Source organism: Drosophila tropicalis, unplaced genomic scaffold (assembly GCF_018151085.1).
Source record: "Drosophila tropicalis isolate 14030-0801.00 unplaced genomic scaffold, ASM1815108v1 contig_593, whole genome shotgun sequence".
Classification (NCBI taxonomy): domain Eukaryota; kingdom Metazoa; phylum Arthropoda; class Insecta; order Diptera; family Drosophilidae; genus Drosophila; species Drosophila tropicalis.
The window spans coordinates 20,670,948-20,697,919 of NW_027173070.1; the positions used below are offsets into that span (position 1 = coordinate 20,670,948).

Here is a 26,972-nt window from a genome sequence, read left to right on the forward strand (position 1 = left end):
ATTAATTTTATTTTAAGTAAATATTTACCTTTGATATTTTATAACAAAACAAAATAACTATTTTGTTTCTTTGCTAATTCCTGATTCTATTTAACAAATTTGAAATAACGAAAACTGTAAAAATTCTGAACATTGCGAAACTTTAATTATTTGAGTTACAAATAAAAACTTTAAATTAAAGTCTTCAACTTAAATTAATTTCGTACAAGATTAAAAAATAGTTTGCTTTAATAAGGGAACACACATTTTGAAAAGTGCGCCTTAATTAAATGTATTTTCCAGTACTGTGTATTAACAGTGAGAACAGATGCTACGATAACTCATTTCGATAGAGCGATGCTACAAAATATCGATAGTGAAATGAGAACAGTTTTTGAAATTTAATCGAATTGATGTTAGAGCGGGAGAGCCAAGCCACCCAGTAGGAATTACAACTCATGCAAAAGGCATGAAATATAAAAGCAAGTAAATTGCAATATAGATAGATATTTTAAATAAATATCTGTATATATCTATATATGGCAATTTACTTTTTAATAGGGCAAGTTTGTTAAATAACTTGCCAGTAAAAGGCCAGGCAAAGGCTTAAAAAATTTATTTGTTTTATATATATTATTTTGGTATTAAAATGTTTTGAAAAATTATATTCTTATCCGAATGTTTGTTTTATTTTATTGTTAATTTTTAATCCCGATAAATTCTTCTATTATGGCTCGCGGCCAGGAACGCGACATACAAACAATGCACATGCTTTACTCTCTTACTCTCTCGTTTTCCAACCGGGGTTCAAGTGAGCAAAGCGAGTATAAAAGCGGAACACAAATGTTTTCGCTGTGAAATCGTTGCGCCACTTTCGAAGAGTCAAGACGTGCTTTTTACCTGTGATTCGTGTAGTTGTTCATTAAACTCGGCTTACACACACACACACTCACATAGTCACATCCAAATAACAAAAGAGAGCGAGAGAATCTGTGAGAAGACTGAACAGTGTTGTTGTTTAGAGCGAGTCGACAAGTGTGTACAGCATCCGCGTTAGCCCGTGCAAGGGAAAGAAACGAAGCTAACTGATATTCATTCAATTTTGGAGTTCCAGTTCTCTCTCACAAGTTGTTGGCTTCTAGCGCGTTTTTTCGTCACTTTAGCTGGTTGTGTGTTGTTGTGTTGTGCTCCGTCGTTTTGGTGTGTGCAGTTGGGTGTGGTATTCCACATAATAAAGAAAAAAAATTAGTTTTGTATACAAAAAATAAAAAGAAACAACAAAAAATTTAATAAATATGTGGCGCACGCTAGTGGCCTCCATCCTTCTGCTGAATGCCGTCGCCTTTGGCCAGCGAACGCCAACGATTTCGTATATAACACAGGAACAAATCAAGGACATTGGCGGCACAGTGGAATTCGATTGTTCTGTACAATATGCCAAAGAATATAATGTTCTCTTTCTGAAAACTGACTCCGATCCAGTCTTCCTGTCGACGGGCTCAACACTCGTGATCAAAGATTCACGTTTCTCGTTGCGTTACGATCCAAATAGTTCAACCTATAAACTGCAGATCAAGGATATACAGGAGACTGATGCGGGTACCTACACCTGTCAAGTGGTGATCTCCACCGTCCACAAAGTCTCCGCCAGTGTGAAGCTATCGGTGCGTCGTCCGCCAGTCATTTCGGACAATTCCACGCAATCCATAGTGGCCAGCGAGGGAAGTGAGGTGCAAATGGAATGCTATGCCAGTGGATATCCCACACCTTCGATTACATGGCGACGCGAAAATAATGCCATATTGCCAACGGGTAAGCATTATACATATTAATAAACTATTCATGCCAAATACATATTTCGTAAATACCTAAATTGTTGGGCCGTAGATAGAGATACTGTCTTTTACAAGAATATACATACATACATACTACATAGTTACACGATGGGGCGCTGTTCCAGCTCTCTGTCTCTCTCAAACATACACCTTTTTGTATGTGCGTGTGTGTGAGAGTATGGGGCCTCTCTTTGAGTGTGACCATGACTCACTCAGGCGTCTCCATTGGCTTTTTGTCTCTCTCTTTCACCTGTTTACCGTTTTCGCGGGATTCATAAATTTTGCATTTTTCTTGACCACTTTTCACCGAAAATTCCCGCAAAAGAAAACCGTTTAACTTGTAACAAGTGCCGAAATACATTTGGTGTTTAGTTTTCGTGGAAAAGCTAATAAAATCATATACAGGTAGCACCCAGAACCTGAAGATGGCTCAAGGTTAATCCCAGACAGGTGCTAAGAACCTTTTCTTTCTCTCCTTTGCCTTTGTTGGCCATTACTTTTACCTGAATGTTTAGCTCTAGGTATCTTCTAACAAGATCAGCAGCGTCATTTAGGACCTCGACAAAAGCAATTAGTGTAACTAATCCAAATTTGGGTGCCTTGGCACTCCCTTGAGAGAAAATGCTTCTATGCGTTTGAGCAATCTTTTAATTACTTGAGCATTGAATGGCCATTTATGGCGAATGATTTTTATCCAAATGGGTGTGGGGGTGGCCTGTGGGTGTGTGGGCTACTTAAAATGGTCAGAGGGTAAGCTATTTAAGTTAACCACAAATACAAAAAAAAAGTATAACTTGGTTACGCTTCAGAGATTTATGTGTGTATTTCCATGTGGTTTCTGGGGGGTTCAAAGCGAGTTTTCACACTTTTCTTCATGCTTGCAGAAATTTTAAAGAGCTTAAACAAACTGAAAAGGTAGTCCAAAGTATAGGAATAGGAATCAGGAATGGAGGCGGTTGCTCCCTGAATATTTTCAAGGAGAGTTCTGGTCCTTTGTGCCGCCCTAACGGGTTTGTGTTTTTTTCCCCATTTCACATTCGACAACTTCAGCACGCGCAATTGCTTCCGCAACTTGAAAACGTTTCCACGGAACGTTTGATGGGTCTGCACAAACAACAACAACAACCCATGCAAAATGTGTGTGTGAGTGTGTTTGGAGGGGTGTGTATATCAGACACGGTCTTGGGCTTTATAAAAATCCTAACCTGGGCGGGTACAGTGCAACAAAAAACCAAGTAAACAACGCACAATGCATGGCGAATGGCCAAGGGCTCTGATCCTTATCCCCTTCCACCGTCCCTTTTATTCTTCTGGCTCATGCAGAGGCTACATAATTTCTATTTTGATATTTCACAAATACAATATAATACAAAATATATAAATTACAAGCTAAAAAGGTAAAAAAACCAAACAATGAAAAATGTGTTGTAAAATGCAAACAAACAAGCGGCCGACATGCCGACCTCTAAGCAACCCTAAACCATGGCACGGCCCGAGGTAAGGACCCGCCCAGAGTTTCCAAAAAAAAAAAAACTGAAAGGAACCCCTAATCAAACATTTCCGCTGATGCAAGCTGTTTTTCTTTTTTCAACAAAGGGTCACAAGAGAAGAAGGGGAGAAGAAGGTTCAATGCCAATTTGTGCCCGTTGCCATGCAAATCAATTGGTTCGATGATCAAACATTAATTCCCTGATATACAAATAGATAGTAGCAGAGAGGGGGGAGAGAAAGGTAGAGGGAGACATGTGCGCCACCTGGCCCGGCCTAGCCTGGCCCATAAGTTTGCTTACCCAAGCACAAAAATTTCCATAACAAATAATGCAATAATAATAAAACTCACCTTGGCTTCAATTTCAATTTTCTTTATTGTTTGTTTCTCTTTCCCTCCCCTCCCCCTAAACCCTTGGTAAATCACGTGAGGTCAAGAACTAAGCCAAAGTCAGCTAAAAATTTTGCCAACTCGTAAGAAGTTTGTGAAATATATTCTCTGGTTCCCTCAGTGATGTCACAATTCACCAAGTTGACCAAATGCAAGTTTCTTCTCAAAGATAAACTCATAAGATCTTCTATACATTGCCATTTGTTTGACATCTGGCGACCCACTTAGATAATGTCTCTAACATTATCCGATTCAAGTTGGAAATTTTGGCCATACGTTTATCATTAAACATTTGAATATTTGACAATTTTTACATATTTTAAATATATTCACTTTTTGTCTAGGCTTTGGAAATGGTTTTGATTGATTACAAAACATTTTTGACCATAAAGAAAGACAATCCCATTGTATGTATGGAAGTTCTAGCTCTTCTAAGTATATGTTTTTCTTCGTAAAATTTTGGTTCTCTTGGGTTTAAGACCATTTTCAATAGATACAATCGCTGCTTAAATCAAAACCCTTTATGCTGGATAATAATTTTGTGGTTCGTAAAATAAATATTGTGAAAAATTTATGAAAAATCGTTAAATGCCAATCATTTCAGTTTTGATCATGGTAATTTAAAAGTATCCTTAAATCAAGATAAGGATCTCTGCTCTCTCTTTCTCTTACTCTTTTTATCATACTCGATTTTCATAAGGAACTAACAAAAAACAATTTTGCAAAACAATTTACTCGGTTTTAATTTCTCTGCTGTTTAGTGAGTGGAATCAAAGTTAGTTGTTAATTGTCTTTTCAATATTTCTCTAAAATTCATTTACTTATTTTATAAATATGTTAGGAATATGTTATTTTATTATGGCATCTTTATAATATTTGGATTACTTCTAAAGGTATCTTTAAATACTGACTAAAAAATCTAGAAATTTGCTTAATATCTGCCAAAAATTGTTGACTCTGGTTAAGTAAATATAGCTGAGTCAAGGTTTTCCTTCTAAGAGCTATGAATCATTTGATTATGTCTTTAACAGAGAATGGTGTCACAATGGAAGTGATTTTTTTTCTTTGTAGAATATCAATTTTAAACATTGTAATAACATTTAATTTTATATATCTAAACTGTCTGTTTTCCTGTGATTTAAATTCAAGTGCAGGAAGTATCTATGCATAATAGAAGTCGCTCCCTCTCTCTCTATCTCTCTGTATCTCTCTAGGCGTTATCATACTCCACTCAATTGACATTAATTGGTCAATTATGTGGAAAGATCAGTAGACTATCCCCCCCCCTTCCTCTCCCTCTGTTTGTCTGTCTGTTGCTGTCTCCGTCTTGTGTTCGTCACCCTATAATGAAAGCTACTTGAGTGTAAATAAGTGAAAAATACATTTTTCAAGTATTCCAATTTTGCTAATGAAATATCTAAAATGCAATTTTAATCGTTCTGTGGCGGGATGGGGAGTGGGGGGTGGAGGAACATCTCATCTAATCAGAGAGGGTGAATTTTATGTAAATTTTGTTTTTGGTATTTAGATTGAATATTTAATTTACGCAACGATAAAATTTCGATGCGCAATTGATGCTATCACTTGAGATCTCAATGGGGCGTGGCATGTGTGCATGGATAGCAAATTAGTTGCCCTTTGCTCGAAAACATTTACCCAAAATCAAGCCGAGAGGGTGGCCTCCTGATTTGGTTAGTGGGAATGAGATGAAAATATTTGCAAGTAATTAGGTTTGGGCAAATAACAAATAAAAATAGCCAACTACAAAGGGAGGGCAAAAAGGATTGCCTTCTCTTGCTCTCTCTCTCACACCTTTCTAATGCTTCTGTTTGCTCTCATTCCCATTTCGTTTTGCATCCTGTTTCCTGTTTCTACTGATGCCTGCAATTGTTATTGTTATTTTTGTTGTTGTTGTTATTGCAGAAGAAGAACAACTAAAGCGCAATGCAAAAAGGGAAAAAAACTGAAAAACTTGTTTCGAAATGTTGGTTGCTGGGGCAACGACCATAGCAAAGCCAAAAGAAAGAAACAAAACCCAAACTGGACAACTGACCGCTTCGGCGGGAGGAGAAGCGGCTTCTCTCTTCTTTGTGGTCATGTTGTGTCACTAGGTGTGTGTGTGTGTTGTATGTGTGTGTGTAAGTCATAACTCGTTAGGTACTCTTCTTGTTGTTCCAATTTCTCATTTATGTACAGTGAAAACTTTCTTGCTCGCTTAAGAGGGACACAATTCCATGTTTTGAAAAGGAAATAAGTTCCAGAGATAAAGGCCATGCAATGGCGGTGTCCCTTTTGGCAAGTTCTCACTGTAGAGAAGGATGTACATATGGACAGTGAGTCAAAGAAGAAATGCCACACTAGAGAAATATTCAACTGTCAGATCTTTTGTTCACACTAGTCTAAAGGAACTGTAAATATTTAATTAACTCGATTTAATACAGAAGAAATTTTGTATCCTTTTATTTTAGAAGCCATAGAAGAAACAATATTTTAAATTTATATATGATTGAATTGAAATTTATGCATTTTAAAGTCATTTTTTTCGATACTGTACTTCTATAATTTTAGTTTACTGAATAGAAAGAAAACAGAACTCAAAGGAGAAGAATATCTCATTAAGACCAATTATGATAAACTTCTTTATCTATTGACAAACTTTCTAAAGACAAATTATAATTTGCCAAACAATATCTTTTTGAATTGTAGAAGAGTTTGAGGATAACTTCATTATAAAGAATTTGGTTTTCAAACCTGCTAACCTTAATTAAAAGAGACTTTATCTAATAAATGTGGTTAAATCTACCTGGAAGGACTACATGGACGATGATCCATGATCTCCTTAACCACTCCATTGGCATAAAATCTAGAATCCTTATACTTGTATGAGTCACTGTATGTGTGGATGTGACTATGTGACGCCATTTTCATTTCCCTAGGCCGCTTTCAGCTTATCACACATTAGCAACAGAAGAAAATTTCAAATTTAAATTCCCTTTTTTTCTCTCCCCTCCTTGTGTTATTTACTTAGCACTTTTCATGTGTCCATGTTATGTCACCTCAGAGTCGTCCGGTCGGCCGTCCGTTCGGTTGGTCGGATCTTTTTAATCCTTATCACAAGGGCAGGCAACGGCAAAATGTCTCTTACTTACTATTTGCTCAACGGCTTTCAGCCAATATTTATTTAGGCTCGGCTCATTCCATGTAAGATTTATTATATACACGGATACAGACATGTACATACATTCATCAGGGTGGCAATCTTTTACTTTCTGTGTGTGTTTTTTTAGTTACCTTTTTTGGCATAATTGCTATTTTAATAGTGTGTTCATCATTTTCAAGTACAGTCTGCCCTCAATGAATTGCAATTGCTCTTTTGTGAGTCTCTTTTCGTGTGTGTGTGTGTGTGTGTGTGGAGATGGAAGTGTAATCCAATAAATGACATTGTCGTCGGGTAGAGATATAATGTTCAACTTGTGCTCGAAGAAATCACTTTTCAAAAGTCAACAACTAAGACTGTCTGCCTGTTATGCCTATTGAGGGTTGAGCGAGTCGTCGTCGGTTTGGTGGGTGGATGGGTGGTTGGTCGGTTGAGTGGGGTTTCTCTGATTCTCAATCTTTAAGGGGGTTGCCACGGGTTTTCTGGTTCGTGTGCGGTTTTCCTTCCTTTTTTTTATTTTTGCACCAAGAAAGGCAAAGACCAAAGTGGGTGCATTCACATGTCTCAAGAGCTTGTTATATGCTCGATATATGTATGTGTTCATATGTGTGTATGTATGTGTGTGTGTGCAGAACGACAACAACGTTGGAGCCCCCTTTCACTTCTTGATCCTCTTTCCACTCATAATGTTGATGTTACTTGATGAGTTTGGGTGACAAAACAGGAAGAGGCCACAAATTTGCACAGGCTGGCAATTTTTGCTAGAACAACAACAACAGACCAAGCAGAGAGAGAGAGAGAGAAACAAATGATGATGAACGATGGGGCACACAATGATGATCATTGGGGCCAGGTGTTATTTGTGGCCATTCAAAGCAAAAGCAAAACATATTTTAAAATCAATAAAATTGCTACTATATAACTTTATGTATACAGTAACTTAACTCCTGAAATTGTTATTAAAACGCATTCCATTTATCTCATTGAACCCTATCCAATTCATAATGCCAAATTACTTGCACGGTTAAAGTATAAGAGTTATTGGTTTAAGAATCTGAATAAAGAAATAAAGAGGTTTTAGAATTTAAATATTTCACTTTAACTCAGTCGTGAACAAAGCACAATCATCTATGTTTCTATATCGACAAATTTAAATATATGTATATTCCATATGTTATAATTTTACATCCATAGAATCGCAAATGCAATCTACTTGCCATTTCAAAACCTACCAAAACCGTATCTGACCTCAAGTAACTGAGTATCTAAATGAGCTACAACTCTAAAATATAATATATAGATAGCTTAAGTCGTAATATAAAACATATTGTCGAATAAAGTGATAAACCACAATACTTTGTTTGAAATCTTCTTAGAAATATGCCTACTGGTGGATTTGTCGACCCAGAATTCTTTTATTATCTAGCATTTCATCTATAGACCTACATTCATATCGGGTCTTAAACAAAATTCCATTTCAAATGGCTTTCATTTGGGCAAAAGAAAAAAGAATTAAAAAGTGAAAATCCATTCGACAAGCAAACATCATGGCAGAGTAAACTCTTTTAATTGGATTTGCAGTGTAGAAGCATAAATGTGGATGTGGATGTGCGTGCCTAGAGCAACCATTCTGGATCAACTGGGTTGATTTTTTTGGGCTTTGGGTCCGGGAGTCAGAGTCTAGGTTTGAGTCTGGAAGTGTGCAGCAGGCGCAAATAATCCGAACCGTCATTAAATGCGCACCCGTTTGTTGCCCAGTTGCCGCCGTCGCTCTATTCCCGTTGCCAGGCTTTGATTATGATGAGTCACACGTGGTTATGGCTCTTGGTGGTGGCCACGGTGGTGGTGATATGGTGGTGCATTAACATTCATAATTTCCACATGGCAACGTTTTATGCTACAGAATTTCGTTGACATTTGAAGTGTTCGAAAGAAGAGTTGAAATAAAAAGTGGACTTGCATTTATGTAGTTCTCTTTGCCAAAGTACTTTTCCAGGAATCTAGCTTTCTTTTGATTTCTCCACTCTTTCTCTCCCCCTCTCCCTCTCCCTCTCCGTCTCTCTATAACGCCGCGATTTTGTTGAAATTGCAGGAAATTGAAAAGGAAAAACAAATATGGCCACAGGCGCTTTCCATTCCGAGCATTTTACAACGAGTTTGACTTTTTATTTTGGCCCTTCTCTGATTGGTGGCTGATCCGTTTTGTATCTTATGTCGTGTTTTTTTTTTTTTGCATGCCATTTAATTTCCATTTCCATAAACGACTTCTAGTTGTTGTTTTTTGGTGGTTGATTACACAAAATGGCCGTTGAGCCCTTTCCCTCCACTACTTCTCACGGGTGTTTTTTTAATATAGTTCATCAAATTTGTTGCTGCAACCCTATTAAAAAATATTTTGTTGTCGTCAAACAACAATTTTCCAAACCAGCGCGTCCCAAACGAATGTGCGATGGGCAAAAAGTCATTGAAGCGACTCCAAAAAACGAAAACGAAAAGTGAACCCAGGCCAGGTGTAGTAGGAGGTGTAGTTGAACCTGTCAACATGACAAAGTCCCAAGTCTAGTCATTTCCTTCTAGCCTTGCCTAGGCTGGGTTACAAAAGATGAGCCTAAAACCTTTTTTTTACCTCCTAGACCTTAACTTACCTGCCCTGTGTTTGCGTGTGTATCTTCTCGAATCCTTTTCAAAGGTTGAGGCCTAGTCTTGGTCTCTTTTCCTCTACCTGCTCTTCACTTTTCTCACCTTGCACAATTTTCGTTTTCTACTTTTTTGTTACTTCTTTTTTTGTTTCACTTGCCTTTAACTGACAATTTATCTCGGCTTGAATGTTTGCCCAAGGGATACAGAGTTGGAGTCGGTTGCATTCTGTTTGAGCAAGAGAAAGAGAGAGATTGGGAGGAGGAATGGGGAGGAGACAGTGAGATGATGCAGACAGGTTCCTAAAAACAAATGGCTTCTGCCTCTGGTTTCCTCTTCTGTCTTGCTGTCTGATTTTTCATTACTTGCACCTCTGTTGGAGTGCTGGAGTGTGTTTTTCTTTCATTAGTTGCATTTTCCAACGCGTCATCATCATCATCGTCTCCTCTCTCGCTCTCTCTGCTAGAGGGGGCCAAAGTGTTTTTAATTCTCTCATTAGTAACAGAAATTACAACAAACACATACAGAAACATACACAGCATTTAGTCACGGGAGAAACGCATAGAGAAAGAGCGAAAAAGATTTCCGGTTTTTGCCCTATGCGGGTCTGCAGTCACTCATTCCGTCACTTAGTCATTCATCCAGTCAGTCAGTCAGCCAGTCAGTCAGTCATTCAGCACTCTCATTATAAATGATTGAACTCTATTCCTCGACTGATCCCCCTCCTCTTTCCCTCACCCATCATCATCATCGTCTCTCATAGAACTTGTAATTTGTCATATTAATGGAAACCCAAATACTCTACTGCACTAGTGCATCCTGTTTCTAATGGTTCTAGTTATGTTTTTCATTCTTTTTTTCGGCTTGCTCCTTCTTTAATTACACTTCTTGTTTAGAAAAATGATATATGAGCCAAAGCACGCTCCAATTACATAAGATTTTGAAAGAGTTTTTCATCCATAAATCTCGAATAACCCTCCAAAAGTGTCGTGAAATATTCCAGAATCCATTTCGAGATCATATTTCTTTGTGCCGCCGATCTCTTACTGTGTGTGTGTATATTGTGTTTGGCATAACTAATTACCAATTAAATATTTGCCACTGAATGTCATAGTCAGTCCCGACAGTCTTTGACTGGGACACGCCCCAATTAATTTAAGAAAAACTCTTCTTTGTCTGTTTCTTTGTCTTTTCCAACGACTATTATTGTTTGTGACTTGTCTCTAACGGTTGACATACGAAAAACGTTAAATGGATATTTAAATTTCTGCTGGGAAAAAAGAAAACAAAATGTATTTGGAAATTAAATAAAATGTACTTTGTCTCTTTCAACCTACCCATCTATGTATTTATGTATCTACCTACCTGACTTGCATATCATTTCATGCAAGAGTTGAGCAGAAAAGTTAACCTTTTTTTATTGCGTACTTTTTTTTTATTTTATTTATTTATTTCTTTCTTTCTACCATGACTTTTTTTATACACTAAGCTCTGACAATGAGTGAAGGGGTATATTGAAATTTGAAATGAGTTTCCATTACTCTAAACTCAAAATTATATATCTCAATCTTCTTTAGTTCGAATTGAAAAAAACAAACAAAATAATGTCGAGAATAGATTTGCGTCGTTTCATCTACACATATAAAAATATTATATAATCATTTAACTTATCAATTCTGGGGGTAATAGGTCATCACGGGGATAATCTTAATCACCTTGTTTTCCAATCAGGATGGATTTAATTAATTGTAAGATTAAAATTTTAGGTACACTTAATTTCCATATGAATTGTTTCCAATTCGAATCAACTTTTAAACGACAGATTATTTGATCTATTGATCTATGAAAACTCTGTTCAAAAAAATAATTCTTAGTATATTTTAATTACTATTGAAATCTAAAATTTTAATTAGGCAAGCATCAGTCATAAAAAGATCTCGTTAAGGTTACGACATTTGTTTATATATGATTTCTAGTTAAAATTATCTAGAGAAGCTAATTCAAACGCTAAAAGAGTCTCTCCGATTGGAAGTTTTTAAAAAAATACTTAAAAATCATCATAATATATAATTTTTACATCTGAAATTTGTTAGAATTTGATGAAAAACTATAAACTATTTCCTTTTCCATTTGTTTTTTGTGCAATGTCAATAGAAATGTATTTTGTTTAAAGTTACATATTTCACAGCTGTTTTGAAAATTAATGAACTATTTAAAGACATTTGAGCTGAAGTGCTTTGGAAGGCAAATCAAATGTGTAAATTTCAACTATAATCAATAATAAAGAGTAAATGTGTAGTCACCTCTTGAGTGTTACTCTAAAATCGCAGGGTATCTTAGCAGTCAAAGGCGAATCGAGCCCATTGGCTTTTCATAGCAGCTGCTACTGTTTGTGTGGTTAGGCTTTTAGGGAAATTAAATCTATGAAAGATTAGAGATAGAAGCGCAATAGAGAAACGAAACCTGTTTCATGTTGTTGGCTTATTGTTAGTACAAATGTGTGAGTGGTCAAAAGTTGTTTAGGCAATTGTTTTTCGAGAGACATTCTGTTTGACAATTGGCCAATTAAACATTTGAGTATACACAAACACGCCGACATGTCTTTGAATGCATTTTACGCCTCCTCCTTCTCCTGCCCACACCTCCAACAACAAGAAGATATATTGAAATGAATTTGTTACTATTTGGCCCGCATCACGACCCTTCTTGCCTCTCCCTTACCAACTTCGTGTGGAAGTGTTGCCCTCTTTTGAGTTTACGAGTTCGTTGATCGTCATCAGAGATGGAGAGAGAGAAAGAGGCATGCTGTCAATTCAATTTTAATCAAACATCATGCTTTACTTCAATAATTCCCAGGCGCAATTAATTTGAAATGTTTTTGCCAGGCACACAAAATACACACACACACACACACAAACCCTTTCAGTTTGTACTCCCATCCTCTCCCATCCATCCAACAATCCAGCATCGCCCGCATTTGAATGTGGCATTCCTAGAGAGTTTGGTCAATGGCTTCTCTTTAGCTTTTCTATGTAGTTTTGTGTCAATTGTTTAAGCTTGTTTGAGTCGGAGTAGACACCTCCTCCTCGCCAGCTCCTGGCTCAGCCTATGTATCATTCTCCTACCCATTTGGCACTCTGCTGCCAACTTCCGGTTATGTTCTAAGGGGCACCTTTTGCGAATGCGAATTCGCATTTACGCTTCAGTTGGCTTGGCAGGCGCCTCACCCCTCACCCTTACCCAGCGCATTGCATTCACTTTTGAGAAGGGCCCAAAGTGCATCTGCTCCCTTTCCCTATCTCTCATGAAATTAGTTTGCACTGCAAATACACACTAGATGGTTAGAAAAAACGCTTGGTTGCCTGGCTTGGCTTGACTTGGCTCGGCGTGGCTTGTTAGAGGTCATTAACGTTTCTATTGTATTTGGATCACAACCTCTAGCATCCATTCCATGGACAATCAAAAGGTCACCCACTACCGTTTAAGTGCTTACGGATGTTGTGCCAGTTGGGTGTATGCAGCAGGGATTTTACTTTTCGTTCGTGGCGGCTCATTAAAACCAGATTTAAATCTCTAACAACGGCAACGATTACAACGACTGCACAAACACAAAGGCCCAGAGTTTAAACGTGTTGTTCCATTCAATGGAACACTTCTCTCGGTGACATTTCGCACTCGAACGCGCATTATCAAGCAATGAATACAATGAAAACTGATATTGAATATATATACTTACCATATAATCATTAAACAAACTTGCTACCTACTGATCCCGTGGCCAGTTCATTATTTTGTTGTTCTAGCTAAATGTTTTGAGAATTTAATGGAAGCTCGGACATAGTCCCTAAGAGTTCTCGTTTGATTAAGTGGGGGTTAGACAGTCTCGTTCAACCATACAAATTTTATTGTTAAGAACCGTGGAAAACGTTTTGAGTGATTAAAAATCCATTTGCTTTTACAACTATTTAGAACAACTCGTTACAAAACTCGTTAGTTTAGTTTTCATTATTAGAAACATCATCAATTTGGGTAACCAAAGGCAATTGACTTCTATCATCTATTGCTAAGATTGTTTTGTTAGAACAAGTCCAATATTTGATAGAAAGTGTTTGATTAAACATTTCCTTTCAGAATTAAAGTTAAGTCACTTAGAACCCTGCCAAAACTACAAATACTAAAAGGTTAATAGGTCAGTGTAAAAAACGATAACTGATCAACACGATTTCGAATGCATCCATGAAAACGTTATAGTTTTCTTTTTAAGTCTGTGGTAGATACAAGATAGATTTACCATCTTACTACCTCGTAACTCAATATATCCTGGCGTTCCGGTACTGAAGATGGTTATAGCATGATAGACAATTAATAAACTATTTCAAGTCAACTTAATAAGTTTTTTTTAGTTCTTTTTGACCTTAACTTTTGATTCAACTTAATAAGTTTTTTTTAGTTCTTTTTGACCTTAACTTTTGATTCGACTGAAGTTGAAATATCTCTTTTGAGTTTACTTATTTGTTATCTGTTTTTAATGGTTTTTTAAATTTAGACTGTACTTTGGAATACTTTACTAGCTTAACTAGTACATTTTTAAACACTTAAACTAACTCATACTTAATTCCTTTTCATTTACAGACAGTGCCACCTATGTGGGTAATATATTGCGGATCAAATCGGTGAAGAAGGAGGATCGCGGCACTTACTACTGTGTGGCAGACAATGGTGTCAGCAAGGGAGATCGTCGTAATATAAATGTGGAAGTTGAATTTGCTCCAGTCATAACTGTGCCACGTCCTCGTCTGGGTCAGGCTCTGCAGTATGACATGGATTTGGAGTGCCACATTGAGGCTTATCCACCACCGGCCATTGTGTGGACCAAGGATGATATTCAACTGGCCAATAACCAGCACTATAGCATATCGCATTTCGCCACCGCCGATGAGTACACCGATTCCACATTGCGTGTGATCACCATCGAGAAGCGTCAATATGGTGATTATGTGTGCAAGGCCACCAATCGCTTTGGCGAGGCCGAGGCTCGTGTCAATCTGTTCGAGACCATCATTCCCGTATGCCCGCCAGCCTGTGGACAGGCCTACTATGGTGGAGCCGAGACCGGAGCAGCTACCTCTTTCGCTTTAGTAGCCATTGTCCTGGCATTGATGTTTGCCAGATAAGCGGTTACATCTCTTCCATCTTTCTATCCAATGCCTCAACTCCCAAAATGCTTCAAAATCTCCCTAAGAAACCAACTCCCAAATTCGAATACATTACATATAATAGGAATCTGCATTAATGATGATATACATACAAACACCCAATAGATGTCTATATAAACCATAACATTCCAAGTCGCAAAAAAACAAAATAATAGAAAACATTCTAGAAATATTCCGCAGTTTTAACGATTTCTATTATAATTTCCAAGTTTCAAACGTCCAATATATTAGTTGCTTTAAGTTAATTATGCTAAGTGAGAAGAATTAAATGAAAGAAAACAATAAACTAGATCTGATTTAACTTTGGAATGTCTAAGTTATTGTAGCACCTTAAAATTCTCGAATATCGAACTCGAATCCAATGCATTTCAATTTCCCGTCCGTCTTAATTTCTAATTCTTTTTTTTTTCGTTTGTCCTGTTTTATGTTTAAGCTAAGAATGACAATTCTTGATATCACATCACAAGCATTCAATTTACGTTAAAAGGAGAATAAACTTTATTTTTTTATTAAATAAAACAATAAAGTTTTTCTTTCGTAATGGCAAATTTTCCAACTAATTTTCCCTATTTGACAACTCGTTTGAATTTGTTGTGCCCAGTTAAAAAAAAAATGAAAATCGAATATGAATAAATTTAACAACAACGAATCGAGGCAAGCATATATAGAATTCCATATCAAATATATCTTTACAAAACATACATACTATATAAAATCCAAATCCAAATCTGTGTACATCATTCTTTAGCTCTTAAGCACACACAAAACCACACACACACACGAACACAAACATTTTTCGAAATACTTTTTTTGAGTAACAAACAAAAACAAATTTTGAACCCAATTTTTTAGGTGGGTGTAAATAAATATAATAATAATACTAAAAATAATACCTAATATTAACAATTTCGACTTTGTAATACAAGAAAAAGAAAAACATACGAAAAAGAAAATGCGAAAAAAAAACAATAAAAGAATCTTAAAAATATAAAATCTTTTATTCAATTTTTGTTGTTTGCTGAGTTGATAATTTTGAACTCTAGCGACGAACAGCTCCTTGAGGGGTCATCCGCAGATATAGAGTGTATTCCGATTCGAAATCATTGAATGAGGCATTATTATATCGTTTTGTGGGCGGCACATAACGCCTCATGGGATTATCTTGAATGAATTTTGCCAGACGCTCGACTTTTTGCACTTGATATTGGGTCTTGGCGCCAATCGCTTTCATGTTATCTAAAAGTTCGGTTATTTCATCATTCTGGCGTCTCGATTTTAACTTCAAATCGTGCGGATCAACTGAAAGAGGGAGGCGGAAATGAAACAAAATGTCGCGACGCCAACGAATAGAGTTTGAGCTTACCAATTAAGGGCTCCAAATTGAATTTCAAGTCAGACGTATGTGCGGCAATTGCCGACGCCCACAAAATGCGTTTACGGACTTCCTGCAAAGCGCCATAAGGAGTGAGTAGATGCCCCGGAGCCAATTGAACGGTGGATGCCAATTCCTGGGCCTCAACGATGAGCGGATTGGCTGAGAGCATATATAAGCTAGGAAAAAGAAGAAGGGTCGACAAACAGGACGATTATTCAATGTTTGGACTCTTGTCCACTCCATTACTCCATACTCACCATGATTTTGGTATGCAGCTAAGTCTATCCATTGGCGTCTCGGCAAACGTATTCAACTCGAGGAGATGACAAGGCATATTGGGCGCTTCCATTGCTTTCACAGTGGTGTCGGCGTAGCTTCTGCCCAAAATGGTATTATCATCGAATTCCACTTTGGTGCTACAAAAGACTGTATCGTTGGCCAAACTAAAGCTTTCCATTCCCATTAGGGACATATTGTTGACCTTCAATTTGGTGCTGACCAATTGAGATTTAGCATTTTGATTTTGCGTCGCCGCCTGCATATCATCCAGACGATTCTTCATTATATTCTTCGAATAGAGAATTTTTCCCTTGATCTGTGATAGTTGCAGCATTTCATGTTGGATACGATTCACCGAAGTATTGATATCACCATAGACCTGTTTAATGGAGCCCAGGAGAAGCTCATGATTTTCCAATTGCTTGGCTCCGGTCTCTAATTCCAGACGCAAGCGTTCAATCTCTTCAGTTAGATAATCATTTCGAGCAGAATTGAAATTACGCATATTATATTGAACAAGAAAATCAGAGATTATCTCTTCGGCATTGTCAATGTCCTCCACGCTGGTGAGACCATTGAAGGAGTTAACCTTTCTCTGCAGCTCGTCGACAAACGAGCCATAGGCTTGAGCAAATCGTTCCTCCAATTGATTGACCTCTGTACAGACAGCCAAATATTTGCAGACTATGGCTAACAGATCTCCCTTTGTTTTCAGCAATTTCTTATCAAAATTATTTAGACGAGGCTTGGATAGAGTCTTATTAATGGAGGAGTTATGCTCCAGGGTCGCTTTGTTCAACTCCATCACATGTTGCAGCTGTTGCTCTTTGATTTTCATAACACACGAGAAGAGAACAGGATGCGGAATGCCAGCAAATATGTTGCGCATTCGGCTCCACAAATTTTGCTTGGCTAGCAGCATATTGGCACTACCATCTTTATCACAAATCTCGTAATACTTTTCCAGCTCCCTGATGGCCAGTTCCACTGCCTTCATGGCCTCTTTCTCACTCCCATTACTTGAGTTGAGACTGACTGGAATGGTGGACAATATTTGGGTTTTATTTTGTAATTCCTTTTCATAGGTTTTGTTCATTGACTCCAGTTTTAGTTCCAACATATTGTTCCTGGCCTCCAGTTGGTTACGCTTGTGCTTGGCACTGGTGCATTGAATGCCTTTAAAGAAGGAATCAGTGACTAATCATAGGTGGACTTGACCTCTACTTACTTTTGCTCTTAATACTGGCTGCAAGTGTTTCGTACTCTTTTCTAACCACTGTCAATTCGCGATCGGCCTTTTCTTTGCGCTGTTGCAGCTCTTGCATGCGCAAATGGGTTTGTAGCTTGATCGGAAGAAAACTCCTGGAGGCCATTGGCACCAATTTATCCTTGTGTTTGGCCACTTCAGCAATTAGTAGATTTTGACGTACTTGCTGGACAACATGATGTGGCTGGATGCGTGCCTGGAGTTGCTCAAACAGATGACTTTGACCCGATTTTAGAATGCTGCAAAAAGATGAGTTAAATTTCCAACAACAACAAACCACAAGGTAGTTTCCTTTGAGTCTTACTTTCTAAGTGCCTGATCAGTGGGCAATGATTTGGGTGGGCAGCCCATGTTGGTGGCCCATGTTCGGAAGGATTCTATACGTTCATTTAAACTCATATTTAATAAACAATTTTAAACAAGAGCCGCGCGCAGACAAATTGACCAATAAAAAAAAGTGTTGGAAGTCTGACAACTGATAGTGTTGAGTAATGAAACAACCAGTGATGGGCAAAACTGTTAAAATTTGAAAAACTGTTTTATACAAACTAAATACTAAAACACAATACAAAACAACAATCTCAAGCTCCTAAGCCACATTGAGTAACAAATGTCTTGGCTAAAGCACATTCCGTACTCTGGGTCCAACGATTGGCTGGACAATTCTTAAAGTATTCCATATATGTGCAACCCAAGAGAATGGCGGAAAAGGGACTGCATTTTGGTTGCTGGCGTTGTTGCTGCTGGATTAGGGCAAGTCTCTGTTGTGCCTGTGGCTCGCACTTGGTGAATGCCATGGACATGGCTTCTACATATTCTTTATCGGAGAACTTGGCCGAAAGACTATTCCGAATGTTAGTCGCATTGATCTTCTGGGGCTCTGTTATATAATTGGAGGTGGTAAGTATGCATTCCGCTAGACACTAAAAAAAGAGAACAAGTATTAACCATTTTAACAGTTTAAGTAAACTTTGACCTTACCGTGGCTGTTTCTATCGATGGTGGTGCATTAGATGCCGATCCAACAATTTTCTGGGCACATTGCTCAGTAATCTGATCGCGGCCGCCATCTCGACAACATAGCGAAGGATCCTGTTCAGAATAACAAAATTTAAAATCAATGTCTTTTTAATTATCTTTAACTTACCACTAATTGAGGCGGTCGCTGGCAATTAATCTGTGTCTGACCTCGGACATTTTGTGCCAGCACTAAGCAGCAAGTTAATATCAATAAGTGACTAGCTGACATGGTTATAAGTTGTTGAATGAAATTATTTGATTCCAACGACCCTTTTTATATACATCAACCAATTGCCATTTAATGGAAGCAGCCACGCATGACACGAGAAAACCCCAAGTTGATCAGGTTCATTGTTGCAATCGGATGTCATTTTTGGGGCCAATGTCATTTCTAATATTCAAACTGGTGATGGATAGAAAACTATATATTTTCGGTTATTGACATGTCATCCAAAGGTTATATAAGAGTTTTTAGCATTTGCAGCATTTGAATATGATTTCAATGATGGCTTTTCGGTTAATTAAACATAAATTGGCATGTGGCAAATTAACCAAATTCATCAAATGTGTCATGATTTCAAGGCGAGTATGAGTAGTACTTCACCCAAACCATTTAAGCCCAACGGAAATCAGTGACCAGTGTTAACAGAGTTCTGTTAGAAATTCGAAAAACCTAAACCCCTTTTTAGAAATAGGGGTCTCCGCTCATGCTCGTGTAACATATGATGCAGATCAGAGCGTTTTCCAGCACTCATAAATATTTTGTCGCCGGTAATGGATGCAACAACAAAAATGTAATTTAATGATAAATAAAAATATTGCAAAACTTTTATAAACTCAATTCTCTTTCCAGCTTAGTGGTGGGCGATGTGCGGGGTCGTTTCAAGCAACTTTTTCAACGTGTCGAACAGGTGAACAAAAAGGCGGGACCCTTTGAAATACTTTGCTGTGTCGGGGACTTCTTTGGCGAGGAAAAGCAAAACGACGAACTGATTGCCTATAAAAATGGATTCAAGCATAGTAAGTAGATCATAATCGTAATAAGGGAAAGGATAACTAATGGTTTTAAACATTTTAACAGTCACTGTGCCGACATATATACTTGGCCCCAATTGCAAGGAGCACCAACAGCACTTTGAGAATCTGACGGATGGTGAAGTTTGCCCAAATCTCACATATTTAGGCAAACGTGGTGTCTACACTCTCAGCAGTGGCGTAAAGATAGCCTATTTGAGCGGCATGGAGGCAGCAGGTGGAGATGCAGCTGCCAGTCATGAGTTCACCAAAGCCGATATTGGAGCGGTGCGCAACTCCTGTTTAGTGTCCAAGAACTGCTCTACGGAATATCGTGGTGTAGATGTTTTGCTAACATCTCAATGGCCCTATGGCATACAAGAGAAGGAGAATGTATGAGAAAAGTTCCTTTAATTCCAAATAGTTTCTAAACTTTAGTTTTTGTAGACAAACGCCTCCAAGTTGATATCGTTTTTGGCTCGTGAGATTAAGCCTCGTTATCATTTCTGCGCCATTAATGGCAGCCACTTTGAATGCCCGCCCTTTCGTATGCCCAAGGATGAGACAACACAATTTGAGCTCTGCACAAGGTTCATTTCCCTGGCCGAAGTTGGCAATGCAGAGAAGGCCAAATATATCTATGCCCTGAGTTTAAAACCAGTGGATAAATCACGCCTTCTAGATCTAGTGCAAAAGACCACCAATGAAATAGAATGTCCATTTATTGGCCTGGATTTAATTGGATCAATCAGTAAAAATGAAACGGTGAGTACTCGATAGTCTTAAGACTGAGATGCGATAATTAAAACACTTCAATTGCTTAGTCGGAGAATCGACAGTATTTCTATGACATGGACTCGAGTGGCAATCGTAAGCGTCAAGGCAATCAAGGTGGAAAAAATAAGAGGCCTAGAATACAACAAATTGATCAGGGTAAATCTATTTAATTTATTTAAATTCTGTACAAATAACTTATAGTTATATTCCTATTTCTTTTTTCTAGAAAAATGTTGGTTCTGTTTGTCCTCACCGGATGTGGAAAAACATTTAATTATTGCCGTTGGTGAACGTTTCTATTTGGCTTTGGCCAAAGGACCCATCAACAGTCATCATGTTCTAATAATGTCCACCAAGCATATACCCTGCTCGGCGCAATTGAGTCCAGAAGACTGGGAGGAGTTGGATAAGTTTAAGAACAGTCTAAGACAATTTTTCAAGTCGCTGGGTCAAGCTGTGTGCTTTACAGAGCGTCACTACAAGTCCGTGCATTTGCAAATCAATGTCCTGGCCTTCGAAGAGGGCTACGCCTGGAAGATAAAGCATAGCTTCGAGGACAAGGCTGAGGAATTCAATTTGGAATTCGAAACATTGCCACAATTGACATCGGCAAAAATGTTGCCCGAAATGGGTCCATATTTCCTAGCAGAATTGCCCGATGAGTCTACACTTATCACGCGACAAATGAAACATTTTCCTTTGCATTTTGCCAGGTGCGTTTAAAGTTAATAGCATTTTATGTAATTCCTTTCAATTATTATCATTTCTATTTTTTCAGGGACGTTTTCTGTTCGGAGAATTTGCTGAATTGCGATGAGAAAGTCAATTGGAAAGAATGCCTGCTGGATAAAGACGAAGAGCTGGCACATGTTGCGGCATTCCGTAAAGCTTTCCAACCATTTGATTTTACTGATGACGATGACGATTAAATAGAAAGAGATTAGTTTTGTTTTGTATAAAATCTCATGTCAACCTTTAGTTTTTTTTTTTTTTGTTGTAAATGAATTATAAACTACAAATTTGAGTAAGTACCTTATATTAATATTAAGACAAGCCATTTAAAAGTCAATGATTAGGAATCCCGTTGATAGATCTTGTTCAAGATTTGCAAGAAACTCTGATGTGGGACACCGCGTGATGTTTGTTGTATATGGGTTTTAATCATGTTGTAGGATTCCTCCTCAAAGGTAGCATATGTGGTAGGCAAACTGAGCTCTTTATATAGTTCCTTGATGCGATTGACTTTTATGGGATCTAAAATTATATTTGGATAGAGATGTAGGATAAAGTTAGACAGTTTTCCCATTCCCATCACTCACCTTCTTGGCCATAACAGTCGATCATAACTTGTTTTTGCTCGGCATTTGCACGCTGCATGGCCACAACGGCCAACCAAGAGCATTTATTATCTTGGATATCGGTTCCGATTTTGCCAGTTACCTCCGGATTGCCAAAGCAATCCAAAAAATCATCTTGCACTTGGAAAAAGTGACCCATCTCAAGAAGTATGGTCTTTGACTGGCGAAAAGCTTCGGCATCTTTGTAACTAAAATGCCAAGATTAGCCAAAAGGTGAATAGAAATAAATGTATTAGGCTTACCCAGCTAAATGCATGGCCAGGGCAAAGGGTAGATAAAAGGTATAATAGGCAGTCTTATTATAGACAATAGACTTATAATTATCCATTGTAAATTCCGAGACTTTTCGATGTGAATTAACCTGATCCAATGATTGACCACAAGTGGTTATGAAGCTTATCTCATGGAGTAGCTCCATTAAATCCACATAGCAGTCAAGATGACTAAAGCGCTTCTTCAATATGGCAAACATTCCGTTTTCAATCATAAGGGTATCATTGATGGCTGTCAAACCAACTCCCTCCACTCTGTGCCAACACAACTGACCACGTCTAGTAGTGCTGTTGTCCATTACATCATCAGAGACGATGAAAAAACTTTGCAGCTAGAAACCAAAAATTATTTTTTTAATGCTCCTTTATCAGAATAAACTGATCAATACCATTTCAACACACCAGCCCAAGTAGTGAGCCAATTTCAGGGATTCTGGTGTGAGTTGATCGGCTGGGACCAAGTTCTTATAGGTCAAGACGGTAAGAATGCCACGATTCTTCTTTCCCCGGGGCACATTATATTGTAGAACTTTGGCCAACCAATTGGCGGCATCATTGCAGTTATATGCCCTTGCCACTCCAGTGAGGTCACGCACAACATCTGTGACAATGCGGGAGGTGAGATTATTGTTATGTTAATTGCTTGAATTAGTTTAAGCGAGATCTCTCACCTGGAAACACAGCCATAAAGTCTCGACTCTCATCTTTGGATACCGTGACGCGAGCAGCAATGGGGGCCGAGTGATTTTGTAGCGTCGATAAGGTTCTATACAACAATGGAGTACACAACGGTTCGTAAATATCACTAGACTTTGGCCTACGTGACGGCACAACTTTCTCTCGAGATTTTTCCTACCCCACCCCTTCTATCCATCGCCGTAGCACACAGCATAGTTTCGACCCACGCCCCAAGGTGTTAAGTAAACAAATCAAGTTCAAGTACAACCAAAAAATAAACCGGTAGAGACTACCACGACCCGAAATTAACACATCTTACTTCTACTCCTCCACCCTCACCTGGAAGTTTTCTTTAATTTCTGTTCGTTAACCAAATCTGTGGGTAATCCTCCAATTGTTTCCCCAGATTTCGCCTCATCACTGGTGGAAATGAATCGAGGCAGACGTTTCAGTATATGCGGCTGCTGTGGCAGCAATTGACGTGCCAATTTGAACATATTTTCCGAATTAATTTGCCTATTTTTGCGTTGCGCGCTCTGTTTATATAGGCGAGACCCACCAGCTGGAGATGAGGTGAGATATTAAGATGAACGGTCACTCTGTTCTCTGGATAAATTTGCTTAGGAGTTAGAGATGGTAGAAATCTACTTCGTGCCTCGCCAAAATTTGAAACAGTTTAAACAAATATTAATGTTAAGAAAGGGTTTTAAAAAGTTTTTGGATAAAGATATGAGAGTTAAACAAAGAATTTACATAATCTTACGCCTTTCCGGGACATTTCTCAATTAAATTCGCCGCTCTCTAAAAAATGAGAGCAGTGTGACCATTCCTTTGGATTTCCTGGTGTGGCCAGATTTTTGTTATCACAATAAACAACAATTAAAAATAAAAATAATTAAGAACTAAAGTTAATTAAAGCAAATAGGGAGGAGGTCCAGGCAATATGATGGACGAACAGCTCATAGACGAGGTGGCCCATCACGGGGTAATTTATAATAGGCAGAAATATTACTTGAATGGAAGTGCTTTGGGCGGCAAGTACGAGACAAAAGACGAGGCCTGGCAGATAATTGCAATGAAATTGCGAACCGATGGTAAGTAAAGCTAATGTTATTTGCATGGACTTCGACTCCAAATGATTGCTTTCATATTTTTACAGTGGAAACCTGCAAGAAGCGTTGGAAATATTTGCGTGAGCGCTATGTCTCCCAGCGCAAGCAGGGCGATCCACCTGTGTATGAGCATCTGTCGCGTCCCTATCTGGAGAAAATGAAATTTCTAGATCAGCATATACAGCCGCGCAAGTCTTATCGCAACGTACCCAACTTTCTTACCTCACCGCAATCGGCAAATAGTTCCAATTATAGTGAATATAATGTGGACTCCAAATCGAATAGCTCTGTGAAGAATATGTCGCACTTTGGTCATGGCCAGGGGCAAGGACAAGGTAGTGGTAATGGTGCCGGACATCATTATCATCAGCCCGATGCCATGAATGTCTTAAGCACGGCTGCTGCCTCAGCTCTAGAGACGGTCAATGGACAGGTGAAAATTGAGGCGGAGATTTTTCGAGATTTCGCAGCGGCAGTGGCCTCGCATTCCCAACAGTTGCAGCAAATCTCACAATCCCAGATGCAACAGCAACAGGTGGCTGCTGTGGCTGCTGTCATGGCGGATTCTTCGCAAGGTTATCAGGAACATTATCGGGACAATTCGGTGGTTGGGGGTGTTACAAATCCCCAGACAAGTGCCGGCAGTCTAACCTCGACCTCATCATCAATGAAATCACCTTTGTCATCGCCACTAGCCATCGGCATTGGTTCACAGCAGCAGCAGCAACAGCAGACCCAATCCCCACCTTCCTCTGGTCAACAGACGACAACATCTTCTGTGGTACATTCCTCTTCCAGTGTTAATTCCAATATGCAGCCAAATTATAATCATAAGAATGACGATGATCTAGACTCTTCAACTGTAAGTAATTATCATATGAAACGGCCTCGTGTCCAAATGGCCAATGGCAACAATAATCATGCCTCCTCACAAATGTCCTCCAACAATGGAGGCGGCGATTTTCAAGATTCCGATGGTGATTCTGATTCCGATTTAATGGAACCTAAAACTATGCTCCAGCAGCATGATTTTCAAAATAATATAAATAATAGTAATAACAATAGCAATAATAATAATAATTCGCTTAATATGCAACGTTCTGGAAACAACATTGCCAATCAGCAGCAGCAGCAGCAACAACAACAGCAACAACAACAACAACAGCAACAACAACAACATCAGAATATGTTCCCCTCCAACACAGATTTTCTATTCCAATTGTATCAACAATTGCCTCAACAACAACAACAACATCAACAGGGTCCAGGCTCATCGCATCATGTGCAAAATTTTGGTAAATTTCCAGCACCACCAAATCCACAGCCAAGTGTGCAACGTTCCTCAGAGCATTTATTAGGTGAGCTGGTTACCACCGAGCTATTGAAAATGAATAAAGATCGTAGGAAAAATGTACAAAAGCGCATCTTGGAAATACTTTTCTTCGATGATTGAATTAAGTTAGATTTAGATTTGTCCCCCGAGCTGCATAAGTTTATACTGTATATATACCATAAATTATTTATTTGCAGTTGTTTCCTAACTTTTTATCGGCAATAGTCTTCAAGTCTAAGTACAGATAAAAAGAGAACAACCGCCAATATATATATTTATATATAGTAATTAAGTAATCCATTTAGGGTTTCATTAATCATCCTTCTGCTCATCAATTGTTAAGCTAATCCCACCAAGAAAGCTTCATTTAGTCACTAGTCACACCCTCGCTCCAACCTATCAATATTTTCGGATTGAGTATTTATGTATTTTCTCTATTATTTTTTCCTCTCTAAATTTAAGCTAAAAAGTGAAGTAAAGCATCTAAAGTTAATGTATACATAGTATACATTTTAATTTTAATTTATTCAAGTCTTGTGCAAAATGTTTATTAAAGTCTATAAATTATATAAACTGAATTTTCTCCCCACATGAAATTAATGACAAAGAATGTAAAAGGTTAGACACTCAAGGAAAAAAACTTTTTCGTTTTTTATTCTCCTGCTGTGTGATTCATGTTTCAGCTACTGGGTTGACCCAGCGAAGAGACTGAGCTCCCCCAAAGTCATTTCCTGGACTGTGAGAGAACCATATAAGCTGCTTACCTTTTGCTGCACAAGGAAGTCTGATTAATGCTTCTCCCCAGGGAAAACATATACACACATAAATGGTTATGGATAAATTTATGTTTTTATTGCAATTCGATAACTTAGTATAGAGAGAATATATAACTTTGTTGTTTTGCATTTCCTGTTTTTTCTGTTTTTTTGTTGTTAGGCTAGGGGTTAAATATTTGTTGTAGTTTTTGGATTGTAAGATCATTTGTTTCTTGGACTGTGTGCAGTTTGTGTGTCTTAGGCTAGATTTTTGGATTTTTGTTGGGCTAGCGTATAAATATTGAGTGGTAAATATTATTAGCTGGTGGCAAACTGTTTAGCTTATATACAAACTAATCACAAGAAGACGAGCAAAAGATTCTTGTGCGTTATTATATTTGATTTTTTAATTCTGATTTAGACCTCTTGATTATCTTCGGACTCGGCCACCATTGTCAGACTTCGCAGCGATCTGTATAAAAACACACGAAACAAATATTAATCAGTATAAAATTCTGAGAATTTGCATTTTGTAAGGGGAACTGATAAGGTGAGCTTATTAGGTTGAGGATTTCCCACTTGTATTTAGTACAAAATTGTCTCTCAAGATTGAAACATGAAATACTTGAGCAGTTTATTATTGATTATCTGGTTAATCTGTTTAGCCAATGTCTACGCACAGTGTGAGTAATTGAAAAATTAATTGTTATGCCATATCAAATTGTTTATTTTTCATCTTTTATATATATTTCTAGTAATGCCAACTTTCGAAGGCGTGTGCCAGTTGAAGGGCGATTGGTGTACCACAAAATGCCAAATTGCAGGCGGAAGCGGGGGCATGTGTAATAAGGTTGCTCTATGCATTTGCCAACCGTTGTGAGAATGTTAAAACGAAAAGATTAAATGGATGATTGATCTTGAAAAATAGATAGTTCTGTATAATTACAATTGCGTATGGTTGAGCTTTTTTGTAGAGTCTTGGAATTTTGATTTCTAAAGAGATATTACAAAAACAAAATTGTTGCATTC

At 38.0% G+C, this 26,972-nt stretch overlaps 7 protein-coding genes across 8 annotated transcripts; 4 read left to right on the top strand and 3 right to left on the bottom strand.

The window, feature by feature from the left end:
- The first annotated feature begins 851 nt into the window (after positions 1-851).
- Positions 852-14,744, top strand: Lac (Lachesin). Its single transcript, XM_068288888.1, has 2 exons — positions 852-1,791; positions 14,120-14,744. Exons 1-2 carry the CDS (start codon positions 1,275-1,277, stop codon positions 14,659-14,661), a joined length of 1,059 nt encoding a protein of 352 aa, XP_068144989.1. The 5' UTR covers positions 852-1,274; the 3' UTR covers positions 14,662-14,744.
- A 791-nt stretch (positions 14,745-15,535) lies between these two features.
- On the bottom strand, positions 15,536-18,111 carry dgt5 (dim gamma-tubulin 5). The gene is made up of 5 exons (XM_068288887.1): positions 17,929-18,111; positions 17,586-17,863; positions 16,336-17,533; positions 16,067-16,254; positions 15,536-16,002 (listed from the first exon to the last, which is right to left on the bottom strand). The coding sequence occupies exons 1-5, from the start codon at positions 18,021-18,023 to the stop codon at positions 15,743-15,745; spliced, it is 2,019 nt and encodes a 672-aa protein (XP_068144988.1). The 5' UTR covers positions 18,024-18,111; the 3' UTR covers positions 15,536-15,742.
- Positions 18,112-18,205: 94 nt separating this feature from the next.
- Positions 18,206-19,061, bottom strand: Obp47b (Odorant-binding protein 47b). The gene is made up of 3 exons (XM_068289795.1): positions 18,772-19,061; positions 18,606-18,716; positions 18,206-18,547 (listed from the first exon to the last, which is right to left on the bottom strand). Exons 1-3 carry the CDS (start codon positions 18,871-18,873, stop codon positions 18,206-18,208), a joined length of 555 nt encoding a protein of 184 aa, XP_068145896.1. The 5' UTR covers positions 18,874-19,061.
- Positions 19,062-19,385: 324 nt separating this feature from the next.
- On the top strand, positions 19,386-21,413 carry LOC137576572 (CWF19-like protein 1 homolog). Its single transcript, XM_068289791.1, has 7 exons — positions 19,386-19,438; positions 19,498-19,664; positions 19,726-20,051; positions 20,106-20,423; positions 20,483-20,591; positions 20,662-21,148; positions 21,214-21,413. The coding sequence occupies exons 1-7, from the start codon at positions 19,419-19,421 to the stop codon at positions 21,362-21,364; spliced, it is 1,578 nt and encodes a 525-aa protein (XP_068145892.1). The 5' UTR covers positions 19,386-19,418; the 3' UTR covers positions 21,365-21,413.
- Fpps (Farnesyl pyrophosphate synthase) lies at positions 21,170-23,317 on the bottom strand. 2 transcript variants are annotated; one of them, XM_068289793.1, is made up of 7 exons: positions 23,083-23,317; positions 22,737-22,831; positions 22,455-22,666; positions 22,036-22,397; positions 21,755-21,981; positions 21,468-21,689; positions 21,170-21,344 (listed from the first exon to the last, which is right to left on the bottom strand). In XM_068289793.1, the coding sequence occupies exons 1-6, from the start codon at positions 23,238-23,240 to the stop codon at positions 21,508-21,510; spliced, it is 1,236 nt and encodes a 411-aa protein (XP_068145894.1). In that variant the 5' UTR covers positions 23,241-23,317; the 3' UTR covers positions 21,170-21,344; positions 21,468-21,507. The 2 variants fall into 2 exon arrangements, with proteins under 2 accessions (XP_068145894.1, XP_068145893.1); XM_068289792.1 differs by lacking the exon at positions 21,170-21,344 and having other exon boundaries at positions 21,380-21,689.
- A 235-nt stretch (positions 23,318-23,552) lies between these two features.
- Positions 23,553-25,719, top strand: LOC137576372 (putative uncharacterized protein DDB_G0271606). Its single transcript, XM_068289426.1, has 2 exons — positions 23,553-23,837; positions 23,903-25,719. The coding sequence occupies exons 1-2, from the start codon at positions 23,687-23,689 to the stop codon at positions 25,306-25,308; spliced, it is 1,557 nt and encodes a 518-aa protein (XP_068145527.1). The 5' UTR covers positions 23,553-23,686; the 3' UTR covers positions 25,309-25,719.
- An 840-nt stretch (positions 25,720-26,559) lies between these two features.
- LOC137575722 (uncharacterized) lies at positions 26,560-26,891 on the top strand. Its single transcript, XM_068288355.1, has 2 exons — positions 26,560-26,626; positions 26,699-26,891. Exons 1-2 carry the CDS (start codon positions 26,560-26,562, stop codon positions 26,821-26,823), a joined length of 192 nt encoding a protein of 63 aa, XP_068144456.1. The 3' UTR covers positions 26,824-26,891.
- Positions 26,892-26,972: the final 81 nt, after the last annotated feature.